The sequence below is a fragment of the Ambystoma mexicanum genome, chromosome 3q, assembly GCF_040938575.1.
Source record: "Ambystoma mexicanum isolate Mex_15411 chromosome 3q, UKY_AmexF1_1, whole genome shotgun sequence".
Classification (NCBI taxonomy): Eukaryota; Metazoa; Chordata; class Amphibia; order Caudata; family Ambystomatidae; genus Ambystoma; species Ambystoma mexicanum.
This window is the reverse complement of record NC_090926.1, coordinates 605501390-605525461: the sequence shown is the minus strand read 5'-3', so window position 1 is coordinate 605525461 and position 24072 is coordinate 605501390. Positions and strand designations below refer to the sequence as shown.

Here is a 24072-nt window from a genome sequence, read left to right as displayed (position 1 = left end):
GTCACTGCTTTTCCATATCTCTCAAGCTGTTACATTAACAGTAAGAGTTTCATGAAAGTGCATTTAATGGCAGGCGTGGGAGTCCATTTTATTTGCAACTACCGCTAAACCAGGGCAGACGGCTAAGCCTGGGCAGACCTCGCTCCATTTGTATCGAGTACAATACAAACGTCAATGCCTTTTGGTGCTTCTCCACAATCCTCTGAGCTAGTGGTTATGATTCTGCTAGAATTTGAAACCAATTCTGTGTTTCAAATCCGTTAAATCATTAAAGTAAACGTTGCTTTTTAAATTCAGACCACACTCCTCTTTTGTGGTTTGAAAATAGCTTTTCAGGACCTTGTGATTTTCCCCCCAATAATAAAAAAGATGATTGTATTAAAGTTGTGTTATTCAACCAAAATAGAATTCGTTGACATGCCGTATTACCATGGATCAGTAGATGCAAACGATCATCAACATACAGAGGTTTGCTGCAGGTACATGGATCACCAGTGAACGCACCTGCTTAAGATTTCACATGCTATTTACCAATGATGGTTTCCAGTCTGAAGACGTGTGAGTGGTTTATGTTTCGCCTTACCTTATCTTTGTTACATGTATTTCCTCAGGAACTCGAGAGGCTTGAAGTTGAACGGGTGGAGATAATTCGACAACACCTTTGTCAGTACACACAGCTGCGGCATGAAACTGACATGTTCAACCAAAGTGTGAGTTCATTTTACCATCATCCCCTTTGATTAATGAATACTGAATTATTTAATCCGTGTGCGAAAGGAATACCTGTTTAAACTCCTTTCAGAATGTCATAATCCTGTTTAATTGTGTTACCTATAAAAGGCCTGACATTCTGTCAATGTTTGTTTGAAATTCTGTAATAATACTTAAATAACATTGATGCATGGAATGTGCAGTGTAGAATAATATTGCTTACCACGACAATGGACCTCATTAGAATTTGCCGGTCCGGAAACAAGGGTGCTGGTAAACTCACCGGCACCCTTGTTTCCGGACCGGCAAACTACGCGTCTCCCTGCCGTGGCCGCTGTGCCAGAGAGGTCTGACCCTGTTGGGTGCTGCGAACACGGTAGGCGTACCGTTCACCAAAGCACCGTTGGCATCGGTGCCGTTGCTTTAGAGTACCCACTCCAATAGAGTCCTGGGGAATGGGGACTTATATTTTACTGGTGCCTTATTTCCCGGGGCACCCGAACTTGTAATATCCCAGTGGCACCAGTAATGAGGCCCACTGTGTTTTTACTACTTTTTACGCTTGCACATTTGAACAAATGTGAACTGGGGATCTACTCCACCCAGTGGAGGTTCTAGGAAAGGGCAATTACAAGCAGCTACCCTGGGGCACAAGCAGCATATTTTTTTTAATTTATTTATTTTGCCTTTGTGATCCCATTACCTTGGAACAGAGAGATGGCAAGTGCCACTTTGTGCCCGGCGGCTTCAAGATTTTCATCAGCCTTGCCGAACAGTCTTTTTATATTCCAACAGGTTTTTCTCCTGTTTAATTGAGGCAATGGGCCTCATTACGAGTTGGGCAGTGGGGGTTAAATGCAGCGGTTTTACCAAGACTGCCGCATTACCATAGATGGGCGGTAAATTGGCAGATTGTAGAATTCTACAATCCACCAACTTTCCGTCCAATTTCTGTGGAGTTACAGCCAAAATGCCCCATGCACTCCAAATGGGGACTAACACTGCCACCACCACCAGTGTTTCAGTCTGGTGGTATCTCTGCAGATTCACTGCTGAGATACCACCAAATTCATAATGTGACCCGTGTGTTAGAAAATATTCACTTTCCTTCAAAAAGACTATATGAATTGATTTGAGATTAGAAAAGCCCAGTATCCACTGTTGGAAATCCAATAGCAAATTGTATTACTGGTTCGCACCATTTCATCACTGCAATGTAAGTGCTTTGCCTATGTGGAGAATAGGAGGGTTGGACATAGATAGCCTAGTTATGCCACACCATTATGTGTAATGGTGCAATGGGAACAGATGAGGTACTTTGATCCCTTCGTGGCTCTGAGGGAAAGGCAGGGGTGGGGGCGGGTATTATGTTCTTTAAGACTTGCATATTTCATCTAAGATATTGGAAAAGTGGTCTTGAAAATGTGCACTTTGATTTCCTTCAAAGGTCTGGCTTGCCTAGTACAACTAGGAGAACCTATTCTTCAAAAGTCACTCTAATTAGTCTCATATTATATTTTTTGTGCTAAAATCCAGACATTACCTGTGTTTATATTCATATGTTTTGTTAAAGATGGTTTGTGTTGCAATGGTCCCACCTGTCCTGTAGGTTTTGAGATGACTAGTCTGCTTGTGGTAATTTGTTGGTAACTAGGTGCGTCTCTTATTGTTTCAAGAAGCATAGATTGGTCAATTCTGCCCACAGAAGAAGTGACCTGATATTGAAGCCGCTTGTACACACACATTGAAATGCAAGACCTTCCAACTATAGTTGCTCTCGCAAAGTTGGGGGCTTGTGATTATCATCATATCAGTTGAATGTTCTGTAGGTGTTGCACCTTTTTCCCCTAGGTGCATTTGTATCCAGTTAAATATGACTTAATTTCTGCCCGTAATATACCCTCCACAAGTAGGTGTTTAATTTGAAAGTTGGGGGGGGGGTGTGTGTGCTTATGGCATTCTGTACCAGCTCTGGCAGCAATGCGTTATTAATGTACGACACTGTAATACCTTCAAAAGATATCTAGTGTATATTGATTTTGTTCATTCTGGAGTTTATAATCTAAAATATGTTCAGTTTCTTAATCTGCTCATTTCTCTTCTGTTTTAGACGGTAGAGCCTGTAGACCAGTTGCTTCAGAAGGTGGATCCTGCCAAAGACAGAGAGTTGTGGGTGAAAGAACACAAGACTGGAGACATTAGACCCATTGATATGGAGATCTAGACTGATCATTAGTTTGACTTGTTGGCGTGAAAGTTTCTTTTCTGACTAGGATGAATGCTTTTGTAAAGTTATAGAAGAGGTACAGTGAAGACCGGTCGACCACCAAATACATTGTATTGTTAGCTGTGTTGGGTACAAAAATTGAAAGGTATTCTACAATGGATTCCATTGACCATGGGATATTGTAATACTGAAATAATCTTTGTAAATATTGTACATGTATATTTGTAATTGTAGTGGGCTTGCAGACAAGGGAGTGGGTATGTTGTACTAGTTTCATCATCCACGCTAAACTCCAGTATACCAACAAAACCAACCTATGGTTCTCAATTAATCAAATCGTCATAGCAGCCTCCAACTCACATTACACATTCCTACCCACCAGACTCAGAATGTCCTGCTCATTGCCATTGTTATAGGCTACTAACAAGTTCCTTGCCTACGTTTTGTGCTATTGAAACTACAGCTCTTTTTGAGAAACCAATGCCTCTCGGCTGTTTGAAGAAGACAATTGTGTAAGAGAAAAAGCAAAAGGGGTAGGTAATACAGACAAATCTACCTCTTTTCAATGTATTGTTGCCATGATTTAGCAACTCGTAGAGAATGTACTTTTTCAAATCACACGCTTTTCAGTAAAAACAGACTTTGTAAATGCCAAGCGTGCTTCACTGGAAGTGTAGCATGACATTCTGTTTCTGCATTATACAATGATATCCCTGGCACTCCTCAGACCCCAAGTAGTCTGGTGCCAGTCATCTCTTCTAAGCCCCTTATGCATATACCGAATAAGTGATATACAACTCCTGTTTCGAAACAATGACATTTGTAAAAATGGAGGCAAAAGTGAGATTTATTTTTAAAGTTATATTTTGCTTACACAAGTAGAAATTCATATGTTTATGAATATGGCCAGGCTTTTTCTCTGAAATGCTGTAGAGTAAGATTAACAATGCTTGGTTCTGATTTGTCATGGCATGTTCATTAAGCGCACTGTTTTTAATAAGCTCTGGCTGTCGGAGCCAGACTGGTGGCTCAGCTCTGCCTCAGATTGCTCTAGCCTTAATCCTGTACTCCGCACTTAAATGTTCCGTTCCATATGAACGGAATTCAGACCTGGGAAGCATCACACAGCAAACTAATGTTGCCAGTAAAAGGAACAATGTTCTGCTGTTTACAGGCCTGTCTGTACATGACTCACAAAGCAGAAAACATCAGTGCACACCATCATGACGGTCGATGTGGCATACTTGGTGTATTTTCGGAATCAAAACAAGAGCTTGAAAAATGCAATCACACGATAGAGTGGAGTGGCATAACGTCAATGTGCAGTAAATCTGTGTGAAACGATATGCAAAGTTGTATTGCAAGACCCTTCACTCGATGACGCACTCTGGTCTCCAGCGTGCAGGGAAGCCATCTTGGAATTGCCACACACATCACCAGCACACATTCATTGTTTATGGTAATGATATCTAAAGAGCTGCGTCAGTGGCTCGCACCACAGAGGAGGAGTGAAACAATCTCCCCTCAGTGCCTTGCAAACCAGTGAACTGCTGTCGTTATTTGTTTACGTTCTTTTTGGTTGTGTAGATTAGGTTTCCTGTCAATGTTTGCATCGTTCTATGCCATCTGTGGTAGACAATTGTTGCTGCTGCATGCTGAGCATGTGTTTATTAGATGGGCATGTGTTGCTGATTTTGGAAGTCACATTTCCTGTTTGCCACGTCTTAAGGGAATATAAACCGTTGTAAGAGGGGACTTTGAGAATTTGAAAAAAAAAATGTTTTTCTATAGAACCGATATAATCTGTGAAAAAGAAAATATGTTGGTGCTCTTATGTCCTCAATGTTTCTGCAAATACAAAGAGACTACGTACTACGTTGAATGCACAGACAGTCTGTTCATAAGCAAAGTGTAAACGTTATAAAGCATATTAATATATACATTCATGTCCCTTATTCTAATGCATTTGTGCAATAAACCTTCTATAAGTAAAGCACATCAACCTGCGCTGGTGATATCAGCTTTGAACCACGCTTTGCTGCAATGAAAAGTAAAGGCCTATATTTTGCATGTGTATTTAAAACACTGAATTGAATATGAATATGCATAGTATGAATGTTGGCACATTGTATTACCTTGAGGGCATTTGTATGTTCAGAACAAATACTGCTGTCCTATTCACTAGAAAATGGTGTACCAGCTGCAAACGTCAGTATGGAAAATGAATGCATGTTTGCAGTGAAGTCTATTCACAAACGAAGAAGCTACATGTGCATAGAGAGTGGACACACACACACACATGTTTTTTTTCTGATTGCGCGGGTTGCGTTACTGTTGCATCCTAGAGTGCATCGCTTAGTGCTGTGATGCACTTCCCCCGCTGCACTCTTCCACAACAGATCAGCAACTTGGAGGACTGCTGCAAGAGAATGCACACAGCAGACATGTTTTGTTCACCTTGCTGCCTGCCGTGCATTGCACGTAGTATAAATGCTCACGCAGAGCATTTTATTTATTTATTTAGATTTATACAGCACGCAATACAGCCCTGTTACATGCAAAGGCTTGGTTACAGTGGGCGTAGGTGTCAGCTTTTGAGTCAATACTAGTTGGTTACATACATAAGTAGTACATTGTGGCAGATATTCTTATGAATCCATACAGGTTCGTTACATGGGTATCTCCATTCTTTGTTTCAGGATTTCCACTGCTAAATTGGCAATGGAGGTTTGCACTCTGCAGACACGTGAGTTGAGTGCTGCCCCGTGTCTGCCTCAGTTGTAGTTTTGGCAGACCAAGGCCTCGGCCATTTCATCTATTTATGAGCAGGTCACCATCATACACATTGGGACCAGCACACAGGCACTGGTGTTTGCAGGATGCTCCAAACAATGTGTTTGCCAAATCCTGTGGTTATTAGTAAGGCGTGAACGTAATGGTTATGGAAGCCATGTGCACTGTTAAAACGTTTGACTACCCAGCTGTAAGAAAAAAAAGGCTAGTTCCAGACGTTCACACAGAAAATATATATTCATTCATTAAAATGTAGGACTTTTAAGGTCAACACAAAGTCAGCACTCATGGCCTCAACTGTTCTTGAACATACGCACACATAAAATGTGGTCACAGAAATATGAAATTGTATGGCCAGATATAATTACATGCCTTTTTCTACATTGCGGCCTCACTTGAAAGTTCATTTAAAATTGCGACAGTCGACCATGTTTTACATTGCATTATCCGAAGATGGGTAAATGTCCTTTGTGGCCTTGCACATCCTATAACCCTCCCTGTCTTCAGTGGACTCGGCACATTATGGAATGCTTCATTGTCAGTGCGGGAACTTTGCAGTTCATGACATGCGATTGCAGGCGGTTGGCTGGATCATTGCAGAAGCAGTCCTTATGAAATGTTCTGCTGGAGTCAATGCTTGGAGCCAGATAGAGGCAAACAGACGCCTCATGGCTGGAAGGTATTGGATTAATCATGAACTCTGGTGTTGCTCTGGGCAATGGTGATGCCTGATGAGGCCCATACATGTCTGGGCTTGCGATCTTGTGCGGAAGGCATGATGAGGTTCATGCTTTTGGGCGACAAGACCAAGCCTGATATTCGGAAGGTCTTGCCCCTTGTGAAATGCCATGGCAGGGTGAAAAACAGCAGTCTGACGGGCTACCCAAAATATTTACTATTTCCGAAGACTTCCTTGTAACAACCTTTGATTTTGCTGCAGCCCATCGCTTGGACACTGTTGGGGGTTTGTTCAGACCCCCCATGCAATGCCCGTAAGCCACCAACCTGGCAAAGACCACACCACACACGTCCTTGCTGTTCGGGCTTCCCGGACGCTCTGCCCGCGTCAGGGAACGCCCCCTTAATTTATGCTGCACGCGGCAGCGTGCAACGTCACACCGCCGCGTGCGCGTCCCTGCAAAAGGGGCAGTGCCACACTCCTCCTTTTTCAGGAGGACACACAAAATACTATAATAATACACACTGCAAACCACACAAAATTATTAACACAACCGATCAATACAGTTTCCCCATTGGCCCCTTTATTATCAACCACCCGGGTCCCCTTAGTCAACAATCCCCGGACTCAGGTTGATCAGACAATTGTCCCAGCACGTAATCGCTGAGGTAAGCGGGTTTCCCTCACCCAGCCCTCTGGGGGTACCTCCCGCTTACCTCTGGCACGGGTAGTCTTTGCGAAGACACCCCCCGGACAGGGGATTCTGGAGTGCTGGGAGGGCCTCCTCCATCGTCTGGTATCTCCACCAAGTCAGGTTCCAGAGGTGGTTCAATTCAGGGATCCCCCAGCTTCTTAAAGAAGCTGACATTTCTGGTGATGGCAGACCTTCCATCAGAGGCAGTTACCATGGACCCCTTTACGGTCACAACGTCCAACGGCTCCAGCTCATAGGGGAGGGAGAGTTTCCCGTGGCGGTGTCGATTGCAGATGAGCACTTCGTCCCCGGGCTCCAGCCACTGCGGGCGAAGCCCCCTTCGCAAGTTCTCTTGCTCAATCCTCACCCGCCGGTCCCCCTCGACCTGTTGGTTATCAATCACCCCCGGCTCCTTATCCCCAACCTCGGGAAGCAGACCCCGCGGGCAGCGCCTGAACAACACCTCCGCCGGAGCCACGCCCGTGGAAGCATGCGTGGTGGTGCGGTACACCCGCAGAAACTGATAAAGAGCTCTCTGGAGGGACTGTCCCTGTCCTTGGGCAATCCTGAAGGTCTTGTTGAGTGTCTGCATTAGTGTTTCAGCCTCTCCATTCGCCCTGGGCCACAACGGGGTTATCTTCCGGTGTTGTACTCTGCAGCTCTCTATCAGCTCCGAGAAGCGTTCACTCTGGAAGGCCGCCCCATTATCAGAGCACAGAGTGCAGGGGAACCCATGGGCCGCAAACATTTTCTCCACGGCCACCACCACATGTTCGAACGCCACAGACTCCACAAACTCCACCTCCCGATATCTCGAGTACTCTTCGACCATTACCAGGAAGTGGGAGCCCATGGTCGTTGATCCAAAGTCCGCATGGAACACTTCCCAAGGTTGCGTGCCCCGGGGTATCGCCTCAATGGCAGGTTCCCTCTGTAATGGGGATGCCGCTTGACACCAAACACAGGCCTCTACAAAGTCGTCGACCTTCCGCTTTAGTTCCAGGAACCAAACCTTCAGCCGCAGCCTGGCCTTGGTCTTCGCAGCGCCCTGGTGTCCATGGTGGGCTAGATTGATCACGTCCTTCACCTTCGACTGGGGGACTACTATCCGGTCACCTCGGAGCAGCAGGCCTGATGCCGAGAATGACAGTTCCTCCCTGACTTTCCACAGCTGCTCCAGTCTGGTCTTGGCTTCCTGAGTCCGCCCTGCCAAAGATTCTAGCACTGACTTCCATGACCCCTGTTGCATGGAATGCTTTAGGATTTGAAAGCATTCATCTTCGGCAGCTGCTGCTTCTAGCTCCGCCAGGGGCATGGCATTGGGAGTGGCCACCTCCACCACCATTCGGATATGATCATCATCCTCCTCCGAACAGGTGTCATATTCCACTCCCCCACTCACTCCCGGGTGCTGGGAGAGATTGTCTGCTGCGTTGTTGGCTCCTGGTCTGTACACCAAGGTGACTCCATACTCTAGAAGAGCGAGCATCCACCTCTTGACCTCGTCGGCGGCTTCGATGATGGCCCTGCCAGAAGGGGAAGCAGGGGCTTATGGTCAGTCACGACCGTCACCGGCCATCACAGGACATAGAGCCGGAAGTGCCTGCAGCCCCAGAGAACCGCCAGTGCCTCGCGCTCAATCTGTGAATACCTTTGCTCAGTCTCAGACAGCGCCTTGCTGGCATATGCCACTGGCTGGACACCCCCATCACGATCTATCTGAGTCAGTACGGCGCCCAGGCCAAACGGACTGGCATCCACAATGATCTCCGATGGCAATGCAGGATCGAAAAACGCCATTGTGTCCTCAGCCGCTAGCACACCCTTGATGTCTTCGAACGCCGTGTGTTCAAGTGGGCCCCAGTGCCAGGTGGATTCCTTCTTTGTTAGTGCCTTGAGAGGGTCAGACCTGGAGGCGAGGTTTTGAATGAACCGCCCACAGTAAGTGACCATACCGAGGAAGCTCCTCACATTGGACACTTACTCGGGCGGCTGCAACTTCTTAATGTCCTGAACCTTCTTGGGTTCTGGCGATACCCCTCCCTCTTTGAATATGAATCCGAAGAATTCCATGGAGGGGCGCAGGAATTCGCACTTGGCCCTGTGAAGGGTGAGTACAGTGACTGCAATCTCTCGAACGTCTTCGCCAGCTTCCTCAGATGATCCACCTCAGTCTTTGCAAACACCAAGATATCATCACTGATGTTTAGTACACCCTCCAGCTCGGTGAGGGCGCCTCAGATGATATTCTGAAAGACTTCCGCTGCCTAGAACACCATCCGAAGCTTAGTCTTTTGTAGCGGTATAGTCCCGGTGGGTGGTGAATGTGGTGATGTACCTCGATTCAGGATGGAGGACCACCTGATGGTAGCCCGCCCAGAGGTCCAGCTTGGAAAAGAAGAGATCCCCCTGCACTTCCGCAATAATGTCATCGATAGTAGGGGTAAGATGCCTTGCCCTCTTAATGGCCTTGTTTGGCAGCCTCATATCTACACAGATGCGGACAGAGTCAGGTTGCTTGGGCTTCCTAGCCACGACAATCGGGAACACCCAGGAGGTCGGGCCCTCCACTTTCTCAATGATGTTGAGGTCCACCAAGTTGTCCAGTTCCTTGACCACCTGTTCACAGAGATGGAACGGCACCCTGCGGTGTTTCAGGGCGATGGGCTGCACAGAGTCATCAATATGCAACCTCACAGGGTCACCAGTCATCCGCCCAATCCCGTTGAAGAGAGCGGCATACTTCTCGAGCAGGTCGTTAATGTACTCAAGGTTTACCGAGTACGCGAAGCTAACAATTCCAAGAGCCTCAGCGGCGGCACAGCTCAGCAGAGTGTTATTGCTTACTGGTGTTACGTAGAATCGGGCCTTGATCTGTGAGCCCTCGTGCTCCACCTTTGCCACAAAGGCCCCATCCAGTGGGATTGGTTCCAGTCCCCCAAAGGCAAATATGCGATCCTTCGGTGTTACTAGCTTGGGGGGCGAGTCCATGGCATCATAATGTCCCCGGGCCATCACATTGACCGATGCCCCCATATCTACCAGGACCAGGACTGGCGAGTTTTTAACCTCCACCACACACCTCGGTTGTCTCCGGTTCTTTCCTCTCAGGATTCCCACACTGGAGACAAAGAAAACATTCTCTTCCTCCTCTGCCTCCTCCACCTGGGCATCTTCCTCGCCCTGGTCCAACTGAGCCACATTTGGCAGGCGTCTTTGGCGCTGCAACCCGGACCGGGCCAGGCCTCTCGGCACCATTACGGGCAGGGCTGCCTTGCACATCCTCGAGAAATGGTCAGGCAGTCCGCACCTACCACATGTCCTCCCCGCCGCCGGACACTCAGTTGGGTGAGGAAGATCATATCCACACTTCTGGCACCATTCACTGCTCTTTCTGCTCTGTCAAGGGGGCCTGCCCCAGATCTTCTGACTCCTCTGCCACCCCGCCACATGGCACACACCTCCTCAGACTTGACTGAGCGAGACCCCGCCTCCATCCTGGCTGCCTGAGCCTTCGCCACCTCATGGCACCCAGCTCGAGGATGCGGGGCAGAGTGATTCCCGGCTCTCTCAGGACCTGCCTTCTGAGTTTGCCCGAGGAGCACGCCTGGATCAGCATAGTTCGTATCATGTCCTCCGTGTCTCCCCACGCACATGCCAGTGAGAGGCGACGCAGGCATCCATAAAAGATGTCCAGCGTCTCATCTTCCTTTTGTTTTGCTGACAGCATCACAAACCTTTCATAGTCTGAGTTGGCGAGAGGTAGAAAGTGAGCCTGGAGGGCAGTCTTAGCTGCGTCATAGGAGCCAACTCCCGTTGGAAGTGCCTCAAAAATCTCTTGGACCGAAGGCCCCGGCGAATATAGCATTGTTGCTAGCCTGCTGTCATCATCTGTCACTTGTGCAGCCCTAAAGTACATGGCGAGGCGGTCGACCCACCTCTTCCATCTGGGCCCAGTGTTGGATGCTGGGCCCGATACGTGGAACTCAGGGATGGGCTGTAGGGCCGCCTGGGCATGTGCCTGGGCCATGATGGGAGGCCCTTGCTGAGCAATCTGCTGCACTGCCGGCAGCGCCTGAGGCAAGGGAGCTTGACCACCTGCTTGAACTTGAGGGAGATGCTGTGGAGCTGCTGTCTGTGGCTGCACCATGGGCACTGGGACCTGACCCACTGCTGGAGCTAGAGGGACTTGTTGTTGAGCCGCTGCTTGTCCGCCGTCCTGGGGGAGCTGTTGGGCTGCTAGGAGCCCACTGTCTTGATCTTCAGAATCACTCATGGGCTTGAGCGCACAGGCACCCCCACCTTGGACCTTGGGGGCTGCAACTCAATCACCTACCATCACAGCACAGTTCTGATGCCCCACCCAGGAAAATGAAAAGTCCAACCTGGGGTTGCGATACCTCTTTCTCCAGGCAGCCTCATGCGCCCACACAGCAACTGGACCTGATGAAGAACCAGAAGAAGAAACAAAATGGAGGGTCCCCCAATGCAGCAGTCCTCACTGATTATGAAGAGGATGAAGAAGTAGTCTCAGCAGCCTGATGATGAAGGGGATGAAGAAGCACCTTAACCCCAGCTGCAGTAGCACCCAGTGGGTGTAGAAGTCCCAAAAATTGAGCCAAGAAAGAGAACTGGGCTATGCAGGCCCAGCCATTATAGCCCCTCTCCTTTCTTACACTCGACGTAGGAGACCCACATTTTGAAAAAAAAACAAAAATCGGGCATGGGCATGCAGGTATAACTGCCTGCTAGCAGTGTGTTCAAAAATTAGGCATGGATGCCACTCACTGCCCAAACCAGAGCTCAGTGAAGTTCCACGGCCTCATTGACAAAATGGCCGCCAGCCGCGTGTGCGATGCACGGCCCCGGCACGGAATGAAATGTCTGTTGATTCTGTTTCAGGGAAAAATTATACAACTTCGTCACTGCCGGGCCTGGGCATCATCATCCCCCTGTCGCCACCGTTGGGGGTTTGTTGAGACCCCCCATGCAATGCCCGTAAGCCCCCAACCTGGCAAGGACCACACCACACACGTCCTTGCTGTTCGGGCTTCGCGGTCGCTCTGCCCGCGTCCGGGAACGCCCCCTTTATTTATGCTGCACGCGGCGGCGTGCAGCGTCACGCTGCCGCATGCGCGTCCCTGCAAAAGGGGCAATGCCACAGACACATTGCATTAATTTGCTTAACCCTATCACAGTTCCAAAAGAATTATCACACACTTTTGATAGTTTGTTTGATTCAAAATGTAATGTCATACTGGCTAAACAATTGTGTGTTTAACATAATATTGAATTGATGCATATAATCATTCCAAACTAGCAATACATTGAACGGTGTAGCCGAACCGCACATCACAGCGATCTTGCTCTTTTCCCGCTCAACCGTACTAATCCACCCCATGCCCTCCTTGCATTGCCGATCCGCCAGAATGCCTGGAGACCACACAGGTGGCAACAGTGCTCTGTATAAGAACCTTTAACATAACATAAAGCTACACCAGATATGTAGAAAGTGTGACCATGTTTCGCTGAGTACAGTGGCCTCTTTGCGGTGCCATGGATTCTTTAGAGGGTACTTTGTTTCTGTTGGAGTTTATGCAGAATATGTATCCCCTGGTATTATCCACTTTCAAATCTGTCCTATATGCACACTGAACTGCATGATAAATGAATGCAACCATGCGGTGCACCGAGAAGCATAGTGAAAGGGTCACATTAGGAGAGCTTCAATTTTACTCACTGAAAGCAAGTAGAAGAAAAATTGAAAAGCATCCCAAACCCATGGCACGATAGTTGACCCAGTGTCATGGAATGAGAGTTATATGGTCAAAATCTCCAGTAGACGAAGAGAGATCCAAAGGAACCCGCCGTTAGTCACTGTTGTAATCCTCAATGCATGGGGTCTCACACAACACTTGAAGATTTGTAGTCTTGGTGGTTTTTAGATGGATTCGCAACTTGAGTGAAGGAAGATCTGTTTCAACACCACTGGCTTCAGTGGTTCTCACCACTGGACTCTGGCATCACCAGGCTGATTTTATGAATGAGATGCCATATAGACATCAGGCACTGACCACATAAAAAATGGAAGGGCACTCAACAGCTTGTACCTGCTGCTCACTTTATGGATATAGATGAGCTGATGGGCAAGAAACAGGGCAGGATCAACACAATTCTCGAAATAGTGTTATCTGACATCGTGGAAATAAGCGGGAAGCTTGACAAACTGGGTATGCTGTGGGCACTACCACTGGTGCCAGAATGGCTTGTAATGAAATCGAAGACCGATAGTCGGGAGGTGTACACCTGACATTTGGACCTGGAAGAAAGACAAACTCAATTCCAGAAAATCGGCAATCAACAGAAAATATCTCAAACTTAAATCCAAGTCAAGTTCCGGCTTTCCTAAAAATTGTGAAATCTGCATTTTCCGTGATTTCATTCAAAGGGAACTGCCACTTCTTCTGGATATATCACGAAACGTCATCCAAATTGAAAGAATACACAAACGCATAGCAAAGGGAAGGTGACAATCACAGACCCTCTCTAATGTAAGCACTTTACAGCTGAAGTAAACTTAATGAAACAAGTAAGAGAACAGCATTTTGTGTGCAAATATGGAACATATATTTAATTTATTCAGTTCTGAAGTAGGGATGCATTTGAGAAGAGACGAATGTTCAAACAGACCAGGAAAATGGCCGACTTCAAGAACTTAGCCTGCAATCTTCAAAATCGGATAGGGTAATCAGGTAGGGTCAGGCCCTGTGATTCCAGCTTACTATTCTTACTGGGGAATTGCTTCTCCCCTGAACCTTTTGCACGGTATTCTCAAAGACAATACCATCCTTCAACAATATGATTGTGTCAGTGTTATTATAGTCTTGTCTTTATATTTTACTGTCTGTGGTTGTGTGTCTCTTTAAGATCTGTTGCAGGTCTGAGGGTAGCTCAGGGCCTGGTGAATCCCAATCGTTTTAATGAACTTTTAGGGTTAATAAATGGCTCGGAGCATGTTGAAGAAAGGGATCACTGCGGTGAAAAGGTCAAAGTTTTATTTCCAACACAATAACACTAACTTTAGACCTCATTTTGGCAAAATTATCATTCAGCAGCTGTGGGATTGTGTTTTTTAATTATTTCAATTAAAGATCATGTCCTCTTACCAGTGGTTCCTGTTTGCTTCCATAGGTCCTCTTTTATTGTGCAGGCTTCAGGTGTGTGGCATCTCATATAAGTGTATGCCTGTGGACATATGCTGGCTGGCTTAATTGATCACACTAGGTGCAAACTGAACAAGAGTGATGCCAGTGACTCATATCCAGAACAGGCTTAGCCGTATTGTTGATATCGCACTTTGTCACAGTGGTGGGAGGGTGACTGCATGTCCTAATCTCAGCACAGGCACTTATAAAAGTTGGGTGTCACGTGGAAGTGACAGATGAGTCACTAGAGGGCGACATTTTAGTGTGATACTCTAACAGAGAACTGTGTGATCAAAGACCATTTTTAAGATTTGATCTATCACTAGTGCCCATAATAAAACCAGTGGCCCAACCCCTGATGGAGAAAGAGAATGGTTACTGTGAAGACAGTGGTATAGCCAATATGTGCAAGCCATTCAGACACCAGTGGCTGTGCCCAGAGCCTTGAGCTGTTGCTATGCTTAACCCTATCATTGAAGCTATGTGGGGCTGTTAGCTTTAATTATTATTAATAGGGTGTTTATTGAGCGCAGACCTAGTTTCTGCAAGCAACAGATCATTTACAGTCGCACAGGGACATCCATGATGAGTAAATCTGATCGCAAGGGATCCATGTACTGGTTCAGGGGGTGTAGGCAATTTATCAGCACAGGGTAAACAAGCAAAAAGGTGAACAAACAGGGGGGGAGCATATCAACCACTCATGTTAGGTGGGGAGTGGCATGTGTTTGGACCCAGGTGTTTGGGAGGAGCCATTTGTTGAAGATGAGGTTCTGAAGCTCCTTCCTGAAATGTAGAGGCAAGAGAGTAAGTCTGGTGTTGATGTGGAGGAGATTCCAGAGTCAGGAGGTGTAGCCAGAGAAGACCTGTAATCTGTTATCTTCCTCCCTGCACAGCAGAGTTCCAGTCTGCACATATCTGTGATGATGTGGGTGTGTAGCCCTCTGGATATGCCGAGCTTCTCATTGAGGTAACATGCAGATTTGAGGGCAACAGCCTTGTAGGTAATGCAGTAGGATTTGAAGGTAATATGTGCTTGCAGTTGAGCAAGTGCAGTTTGATGCGGGTCAGGTTATGTGATCAAATTTGTAGAGTCTTTTGAGTTGTGCTGTTACTTCATTGTGTGTGCTGCAGATCGGGGTGCTGCTTCAGCCACTACCATTGTTTATAGCAGTAGTGGCTAAAATAGTGTGTATATGAAATCAGCATGCAATTGTTGTCCTGGTGATCTTGCTGATGGTCCTATCCAATTGCCTGGGCTTTCAGTGATGATGTTGGGATTCCACATAGGCTACATAAAAAGTTAATTACTACTAGGAGTACTACAATACACGTGATTATTTCTGTAGCTGCCTCAATGATATATAGGTTTGCGAGTGAATTCCACTGAGTGTTTACAGTCTAACCTTGAGTAGTTGTATTGAGACCCTCCTCCTCGGCCACATGACTGTCCATAATTGACCTTAGTGTGCGCTCTTTTAGTCTTTAACTTCTCTATTAGTGCATAGGACAAGCCTGTGTGTTATCCTGTTTGTACCCCTGTGCAATGTGATTAATATGTAGTGGTGTTTGTTTACCTGGTGTGCCTTTTGGTGGTGATGTTGTGCAGTTCCAGCCACTGTCTCATCCTTGTATAGATTATAACATCTGCAATATGTTATCCTTGTCTAACACTTAAACGCTATTTGTGGTTCTTCTCTTACTCACCCCTTTCACGCACATCTACTTGTTCTTTTTGTTACCCCTTTTTATGAGGCCACCGTGCACCCTTATTTAATAATGTGCTCTGAACTAAGCCACACGTTTCCGGTGACTGGGTATTGGATGTGTGAACGGTCCTTGGAAAATGAAATAAACACTAGATGAGGGGGTCATAGAGAATCCAACACTAACCATGAGATGGTAATGGTCCAAATAATTAAATAAAGTGCAAAAATACATCCTACCTGAAGAAGAAAAGAATGGGATAAAAGAGACACTTGAATCCCGAAAAAAATGAGGGACTTGAAAAAGGCTGGGTACAATTGAATCATCCCCCTTCGGATACAGGCAACTCTCTAGGTGTATGCATTTTAATATCAATGACACTGAGACTACAATACATTTAAAGTGGCGGCTGATGTTGGTAATGAAATTGGGAAAAAGGTATGTGTTATTAGCAATGTACATTCCCTAAACAAGGATGACCCACATATTGCAAATGATCTCGGACAAACAATCACTGACATCAGTTGAAACGATATCATCATAGCCAGTGACTACAATGTAGCACTGGCCCAATTATGAAAACAACTTCGGCAGGGATGTCAATGAGCTTCATCGCTTGATCAGCAATAGCACAACTCATACAAATATTCAATCTTCAAGATGTGTGGAGGCACTGGATTTCCACTACAATGATACTCATATTTTTCTAGTGCTCACAAGGTTTTCTCTAGGATACACTACAACCTTGCGCCCAATATCTTAGCTGCTGATGAACAACTTGACCATATTTCATTATCAGACCCTGTGTTTGTGACTCTTACCTTGTGAAATATAAATGCAGCTCAATCAAGGTGCAGATTCAGCACAACGGTACTCTCCAACCTGGGTTTATGCAGATGATGATTGCGGATATTAAAAAGTGCCTCCAAATGAACACAGAGTGTCGGCGTTACATGGGCATAGTCTGGGAAGCATTGAAAGGTGTCTTGAAGGGGAACTGTATCTCTTATTTTACTGGCAGGAAGCCAATTAGAGCTCTGGTGAAGGAGAAGAAACTGACAACAGTGAATGGAAAATACCAAAAGGGCTCCCCTTTGGGTCAATGCTGCATGATTTGATGCACTTAAGGTCTGAAAAATACAATGAGTAGCCAAAGAGAGCTGAATGTGTGGAACTTATCCTGCAAAAATGCATGAGACTAATGGCTTTTGTGATGAAACAATGATGGCATACACAAATTGCTGCAAAAAAAGGGGGTGATTGTCACAAAGATATCTGCTAAGACATTTACGAGAAGATCTATAAGAAGTTAAGTGTGTGTGTGATCTAGGGTGGCAGAAAGCCCTTTCTTCAATGACGTAGACATAGACCTGCCATAAATTAAAATGGCAGAGAGAGAATTTGAAAATCCAAAAGGCGCCCTGAAAAATGAACATAGTAAGTCACATGGCTTTCCAGTGAATTTCTTTAATACAGTCCTAAATTAGTTGGCATTGACTCTTGAAGTTGTGTAATGAGAGGAAAGAAAAGGAGCAAACCCTGGTCCATGAAGCTGACACTCGTTGCTGTGATTAACAAGAAAAATGAAATCTAGAGGTCAGTATCCTTGCTCTAGGTGGGTGTAATAGCAAAGTTATGTCAAATAGACTAGAAAACAGCTGTCCTAGGATAATAGGCAACATCCCAATAGTCTTAATTAATGTGATATGGCTACTTGCAATGCTTGACGATGGGACATGTTAGTGTTAAAGTTTAATTTTCCTAACAGAGTTAAATCCAGCTGATTTAGTTTCACAAGTATTGTTTCAAAAAACAAACTGGTGGCCAATCCTGTTTTGAGTAAATGCAATGGCCTTTTCTTTCATTTAATCAACAAAATTGCCACACTTTTTCACAGAGCACTATGCGCCCACTTTAGAAAGCCAAATACGTAATTGTGCCCTTAAACATGTTTATCTTCTTGAAAGTGTGAAAAGTGCAAAACCTTCAGAAAAAAAAATAATTAGGTGTGGCAGGTGTAATGTACCCTGTGTGTATAAACTATAGTACTATTTGCGTGTGATTTGAGTTCATAGTTATGAATTAACTGTGTTTATAAGAACAATTTGTTATACATGTTTTGGGACAATTCGCAAACAAGTTGCAGTGACTTAACAGGAGGGGGACACATAGAGACTGTTATTAGATTAACAAAAATGTTGTGGTGATTAACTCGGTTCTAGGTCATTTGGTCGAAAATAAATGGTCGACAGGACAATTGGTCGACACCAAAAGGTCGACAGGTCAATTGGTTGAATTTTTTTTGTGTTTTTTCCCATTTTTTTTGGGGGGGGGGTCCACCCCCACCCCCTTTTTTTTGCTAAAAACCCCTTTTTTTCCGTAAACGAAAACATAAAAAATATATATATAAATTAAAAAAAAATACGACCATTTGACCTGTCGATCAAATGGTGTCGACAAATTGTCCAGTCGACCATTTGTCTGTCGACCATTTGACCGGACACCGAGTAACTCCCACTGCTAGAAAGCCCTCTCTGGATTTAAGTTCTCAATAATAAAGTGTGTCAATCGGCCCCACTGCTGCTGAGATACAGTGCAAAATAACATTTCACAAAGGGTCCAGGTGTCCAAAATATAACCCACTGATATATTTTATTCTCCCAGGCAGCATGCAATTCAAAGTTAAATTATTAATTCAAAGTAGTTCTAAAATTTAACAATCGGTTTTATTAAAATAGATTCCCCTTAAAATGTTCTCAGTAAAATATAAATCTTGATTTGAATAGTCTTTCACTTTACAAATTAGAATTACTTGCAATTTCGGCATGCTTTTTTTTCATGCCTCGAAAACCTTAAGTCTATTAGGTGCGAAAATCGTAATAATAAAGTATATTTCAGAACAAGCAGTATATTTTATGAATAATAGAATGACAAACAGTGAGTCATATTTTCAGTGCAATATAGTTATGCCCTGTGTAAATAGCTAACAATAGATGCATGGCCTGTGTGGCCTGGTCCTTGACTTGCCTGCCGTTTTAGAAATAGGGTAGTGCCATAGTTACTACGCATGTTGTGAAAAACTCTCACAATCATTCGCATATTGTTTTATCAATAAGTGTCTGACTTCTTAACTATCACATACGTTGCATAAGTTAAAACACAAAACAGGTGCATGCTGCACACAGCCCACTTCTTCAAAACTAGTTCGTGCCATTTCCCACTAGATTACAGTACAACGCTGTGCATCTCTTTTGCAAGACTGAAAGCTTATCCTATTAACACTATTGTAGGGTGAATTGACTGTCTCTCTACTGGGCAACATGTGCCTCTGTTTATATTTCATGTTTGATGATATCTTTACATTTTGAACTTGAACTATGATTCCATTGGAATTGTATGTTTTAACTACTGATATATCACAATATTAGCATGAATCTATTACAGTTTGCAGGCTCTGGATAGACCCAAATATGTGAATGTTTGTTAGTAGGTGAACAGGGGTCTACGTTTCTTGATTTGAAATATAAAAACATGTATCTAAATACAGAGCAAGTTTCCTTCAGGCTGCATTGACTGACAAGAACTTCCACTGTATCATGTTAGTGGCTATTTTGTCACATGGTGTTTGTGTTAGATAATTCATCTTTGTGACAGACATGCATGCTAGGTATTACCTGTCATAGCTAACTCGTAGCTGGGTGTTGCAGATAAAATCATATTTTAGTAACTTCAAGCTAATCTCATCTAAACCTATACACATAACATCAAGATGACAAACATCATTATCACATATCATTAAATAGGGTTGGTGAAAAGTGAAATATCCCTCTGAGGATTCTTCGCTCCAAGGTGCAATCCTTCAACCTCCCAAAGTGGACTAAATGCCTGCCATAAAGCCATACATTAGAAGATGTTTTGAAAAAAGTTATATAGCTTTTTGAAATTCCTACATATGTTTTTCAAAAATCAAAACTGAACTTTAATACCAACACTAACATGTATATTAAAGAAATCTTAAATAACAACAGCATTTAATATATTTTCAAACTATAAATTACAACTATCTATTTCCAGCAAATCCCAAATGTTCTAAAAGTAAAAAAGGAAATTTAGTTCTGAATAGCTGTTATAACCATTTGCTGATGCAAACAAATACCTATAACTTTACAAAAGTTGTACTTTATTTGATATCTAGAAACATTGTTCTGCTTTGACAAGGAAAATTCCTTATTGTGGATGTGTAATGTCCTAAAAAGGAATTCACAAAATGGAGAAAAAAAACAAATGCACACTTTTCGTTTGTGGGCAGGATGTGTTTGTCCATCCATGTCACTGAAATTTAGAAAGGTCGTATCGCATATTGAAGTAGGTCTTACATGAATAACATTATTATTGTAATCGGATATGGTGTGCCCTTCCCAGTGTTGTTGTATGTCACAAGGTGAGATAAATGTTGCATGATTATCTAAAGTGACTTCCTCTGTAAATTAAACAAATGATATAGAATCACAGAGTCCCTCTTTGGAGCCAGCAGTACATAAAAAAGTATTGTTCTTAAATCAGCACATATTTCAACTATCAAATAAATATATTTGTAAATGTCTGAAAACAGAAAGGTATGTTTTTAATGTTGTTTTACTGTCCACACAACGCTCAAAGTAAACTACCACAATGTATTTGTAAATATCTTGTATGTCGACGTTTAGAAAGATTAGTCCGCATTTTACTTTTCAGAGACCATATTCAAAATATAGTTTTTTAATACTAGACAATAATATAAGGTACATTCTTATTGAAAGTGTAAAATACATTTCAATATTAAAATCATTCTGTTGTCTGCTGGCACTGATCAGTTTGGGGAAAAATATATAATCTGCATTTATCTTCCTTAAATGATTTTGGCTGCAAAGACTTTAATGAGTAATTGATGTAAAATACATTTTATCTATATTTTAATCATTGTGAAATGTAGAACGTGGTAAGTTTGTTAAATAATGCCACGTTATTTAATCTTGAAATTTCAAGAATTTAATGTCAGAGATTTTATTGTTCAAAATATAAAATAAATACTATATAAATAATTGTAATGTACTGCTATTTAAACATTTTACAAAACTCGAACTCTGTGTTTTTCTTATCTGCAGGTTTGCTAACTGTATGCCTGTTTTCAACACCTGTAAAATAAACTGTACAGTCACACAATATACATATGTTTGTGTTGCATTTTTTGTTTTTAACAGTGGCTTCTGTGAATTGAATACATTATTTGCAAAAAAAAACTTGAGATTGTTTGCCACTTAGTGTGCCTTTACATTTATGTGATCAAACGCAATGTTTACATTTATAGGACACTGTCTTGAAGCATAGGCATTAATACCTGGATTGCTAGGCTTTTGATTAAAAGGCTATGCTCAAAAGTGATGTTTCATCGACTTGGACCCCCCAATCCGGGAAAAAAGAGAATGTCCTTCTAGGACGACCAAAGGTTCAGTACATTTGACTAAACACAAACAGTATACATTTGCATGACATGTTACACGAATGGACAATACAGTGCCAGATCACATGTGTTGAATTAAGGCTGGTTCCTTCAGCAGACATTGTGGGTATTTCAAACATTGTCTTGACATGAGGATAATACGCCATTTTCTCAACAAGCCCCAGTACTATAACGTCAATGAAATGTGTATGCATACAATATGAAAGATTCTTAACATAACATGGTTTGTAACCCATATTGTTCTAATTCTATGCACCTTGTTAACATAGTTACCTTTGAGGCGGTGTCCATACCACTGACAGTCTGATGTGTCAATACAACTTTTTTTGCTCCCTCTGGCTCGAGTCATACTCCAAATTTATGATAGATATGTAGCTTCATCCAAAGGCAGGGTTTATCCATATTGTTATTTAAAACAGTCATTCATACCCGAGCAAGTTTTCAGCTATAACACATATACTGATTTTCCTTTTAATGTAAATCTACCTTTGAAATTAGCAGGTGCTTTGCACAGATGTCCTTGGTAAGCTCTCAAAGGTAGCAGCAGAATGAGCTGAACACATTCTCTGTTACTAGCCCACTAAACATTTATATCAGAGACTACTATTCCCCTTCTAGCAAGAAATGTCAATGACTGAAGAGCCCTGGTTGAACTTTATTGATAAAAGGATACCGAGTCCTGAAACTATCCATGGATGTTGCCTCTCACTTTGTACCACCACTATCATGTCCTATAAAAGACCCATCCTCTCTCACCCTATTATTTTGGCTACCAAAACAAGTGATTCAGACAGCTCAATTGTTATACAGAGAGTATTGGAAATCCTTTCTGTTTTAAGGACCTCCCTTTCTGAAAAATATAAATCTCTCAATCCCAACAAGCCAGCCACCTTTTCCCCATTGTCAATTTCACTCATTTTTTTATTTTTATTTTTATTTATTGCTTTGGTTTATTTACAAACCTTTACAATATCACAAAATACAATATACAATATCACAAGATTTATCAAACATTGATTGTAAAGAAAAAAGTTTAAAAAGAATGCATAAAAGTACCAAACTTTGAATACAAGTTAATCCTTTTTGTATCAAACTTTTCGTGTCGTAGTAAATTTACATTATATTTTCAGAATAAAAGAAAAACACAGATGAGAACATTTTACTCAGATCCAGATCTGCGTAAATCAAAACAAATAAAATCTTTTACCCAGGTTAACTCAAGTCACAAACATTTCTCAAAAAAGTTGTCACTGATATTTTTAAACTTATGCAATTATCGTGCAGCATTCTGTACCATATGAAGTCTCTTTGCACTTCATGTATAGAAACTACACATTTTGAGAAGTACTTTATCCTCTGAGTCTTTAAACAGGGGCAAACCAATAAAATGTGCTGGAGAGTTTCAACAACATCAACAGTCTTGCAGTACCTGCACCATGGATCACTTTCCATTGTACGATTTCTAATGCATTGTACTTGTTTAGTAGACATTAAAGCGAAAGCGCATGAAGCCACTACGCAACCGCTTGCTCGGGTATTTAATCAGATAACCTTCCATATCAGCTTGCCATTTCCAGGTACAACAGGCAGATTTGTACAATTTTGAATCTAGAATTGTGGTTTTCGTTGTTTGCCAATCAAAGCCCATTATACTGAATTTCACTTTGCCCGGCTTGTTGCATAGTGAGATCATACATAAACCTAGCTCTTTCAGACAGGTCTCACTTTCAACTTTTAGTGCATTCATGAAAGGATTCAATGGTTCACAATAAGCACATTTATACAATGTTTCATCCTTACTAGTTTTACATTTTTTCCAAAGGCATAGTCTCTTCCAGACTGCATAAAAACAAAGTGAGTGCAGACCCAGTTCGTATCTTATTAAAGCTAGAGGTATGCATTTAGGCAGAAACCATAACACAGCTCTCCAGATTTTTCCTTCAATAATGGTCAAATATGTATGTAGTTCATTAGTAAATAGTTCGATTCCATAGGTTAAACGTGGTATGACCTTTTTAATGTAAAATTCCCTCAGCGGAACCATCGTAAATTTTCTAAATTTGTTGTCAATAGCCCTCAGCTGTCTAATGGCTATGTCTGATTTCAGGCTCAACTGACTTTTTATCAGGCCGGAGGAATCCTGACCAGAAAAATAAAAACCCAAGTACTTAAATGAGGGATGTGCCTTAATCCTCTTTCCTTCACAAGACCATGTGAGAGCATTCTCCTTTTTGTTATTTTTGCCAAACCGAACAATAACTGTTTTTGCAGGGTTTATTTTCAGCTTGAGTTCATCTATAAATATTTCAAATGCTCGAAGTAGCCTTTGCAGACCAATTCTGGTTTTGTCCAGAAGAAAGTCGTCGGCATAAGCAATCCAGTCAATGCACACGTTATTCAATTTGGGACTTACCAAACCTTTACCACCAAGTGCATTTTGGGCACCGCTTACATACAAATTAAAGACCGTAGGGGCCAGCATACAACCCTGTCTTAAGCCGTTCGGAATACTAATAACCTTGGAGAGTAATAATGATTGGAAGACTCTCTGAACAA

The 24072-nt window shown here is 43.2% G+C and overlaps 1 protein-coding gene across 3 annotated transcripts in view; it reads left to right on the top strand.

Moving 5' to 3' along the window:
- GAS7 (growth arrest specific 7) overlaps positions 1–21218 on the top strand; it is a 1527668-nt gene extending 1506450 nt beyond the window's left edge. For all 3 annotated transcript variants that reach the window (XM_069654478.1, XM_069654479.1, XM_069654480.1), the window contains 2 exons: positions 612–710; positions 2822–21218. In XM_069654478.1, coding sequence (XP_069510579.1) covers positions 612–710; positions 2822–2935 — 213 coding nt within the window. In that variant the 3' untranslated portion in view covers positions 2936–21218. The remainder of the gene's footprint in view (positions 1–611; positions 711–2821) is intronic.
- The last annotated feature ends 2854 nt before the right edge of the window (positions 21219–24072 follow it).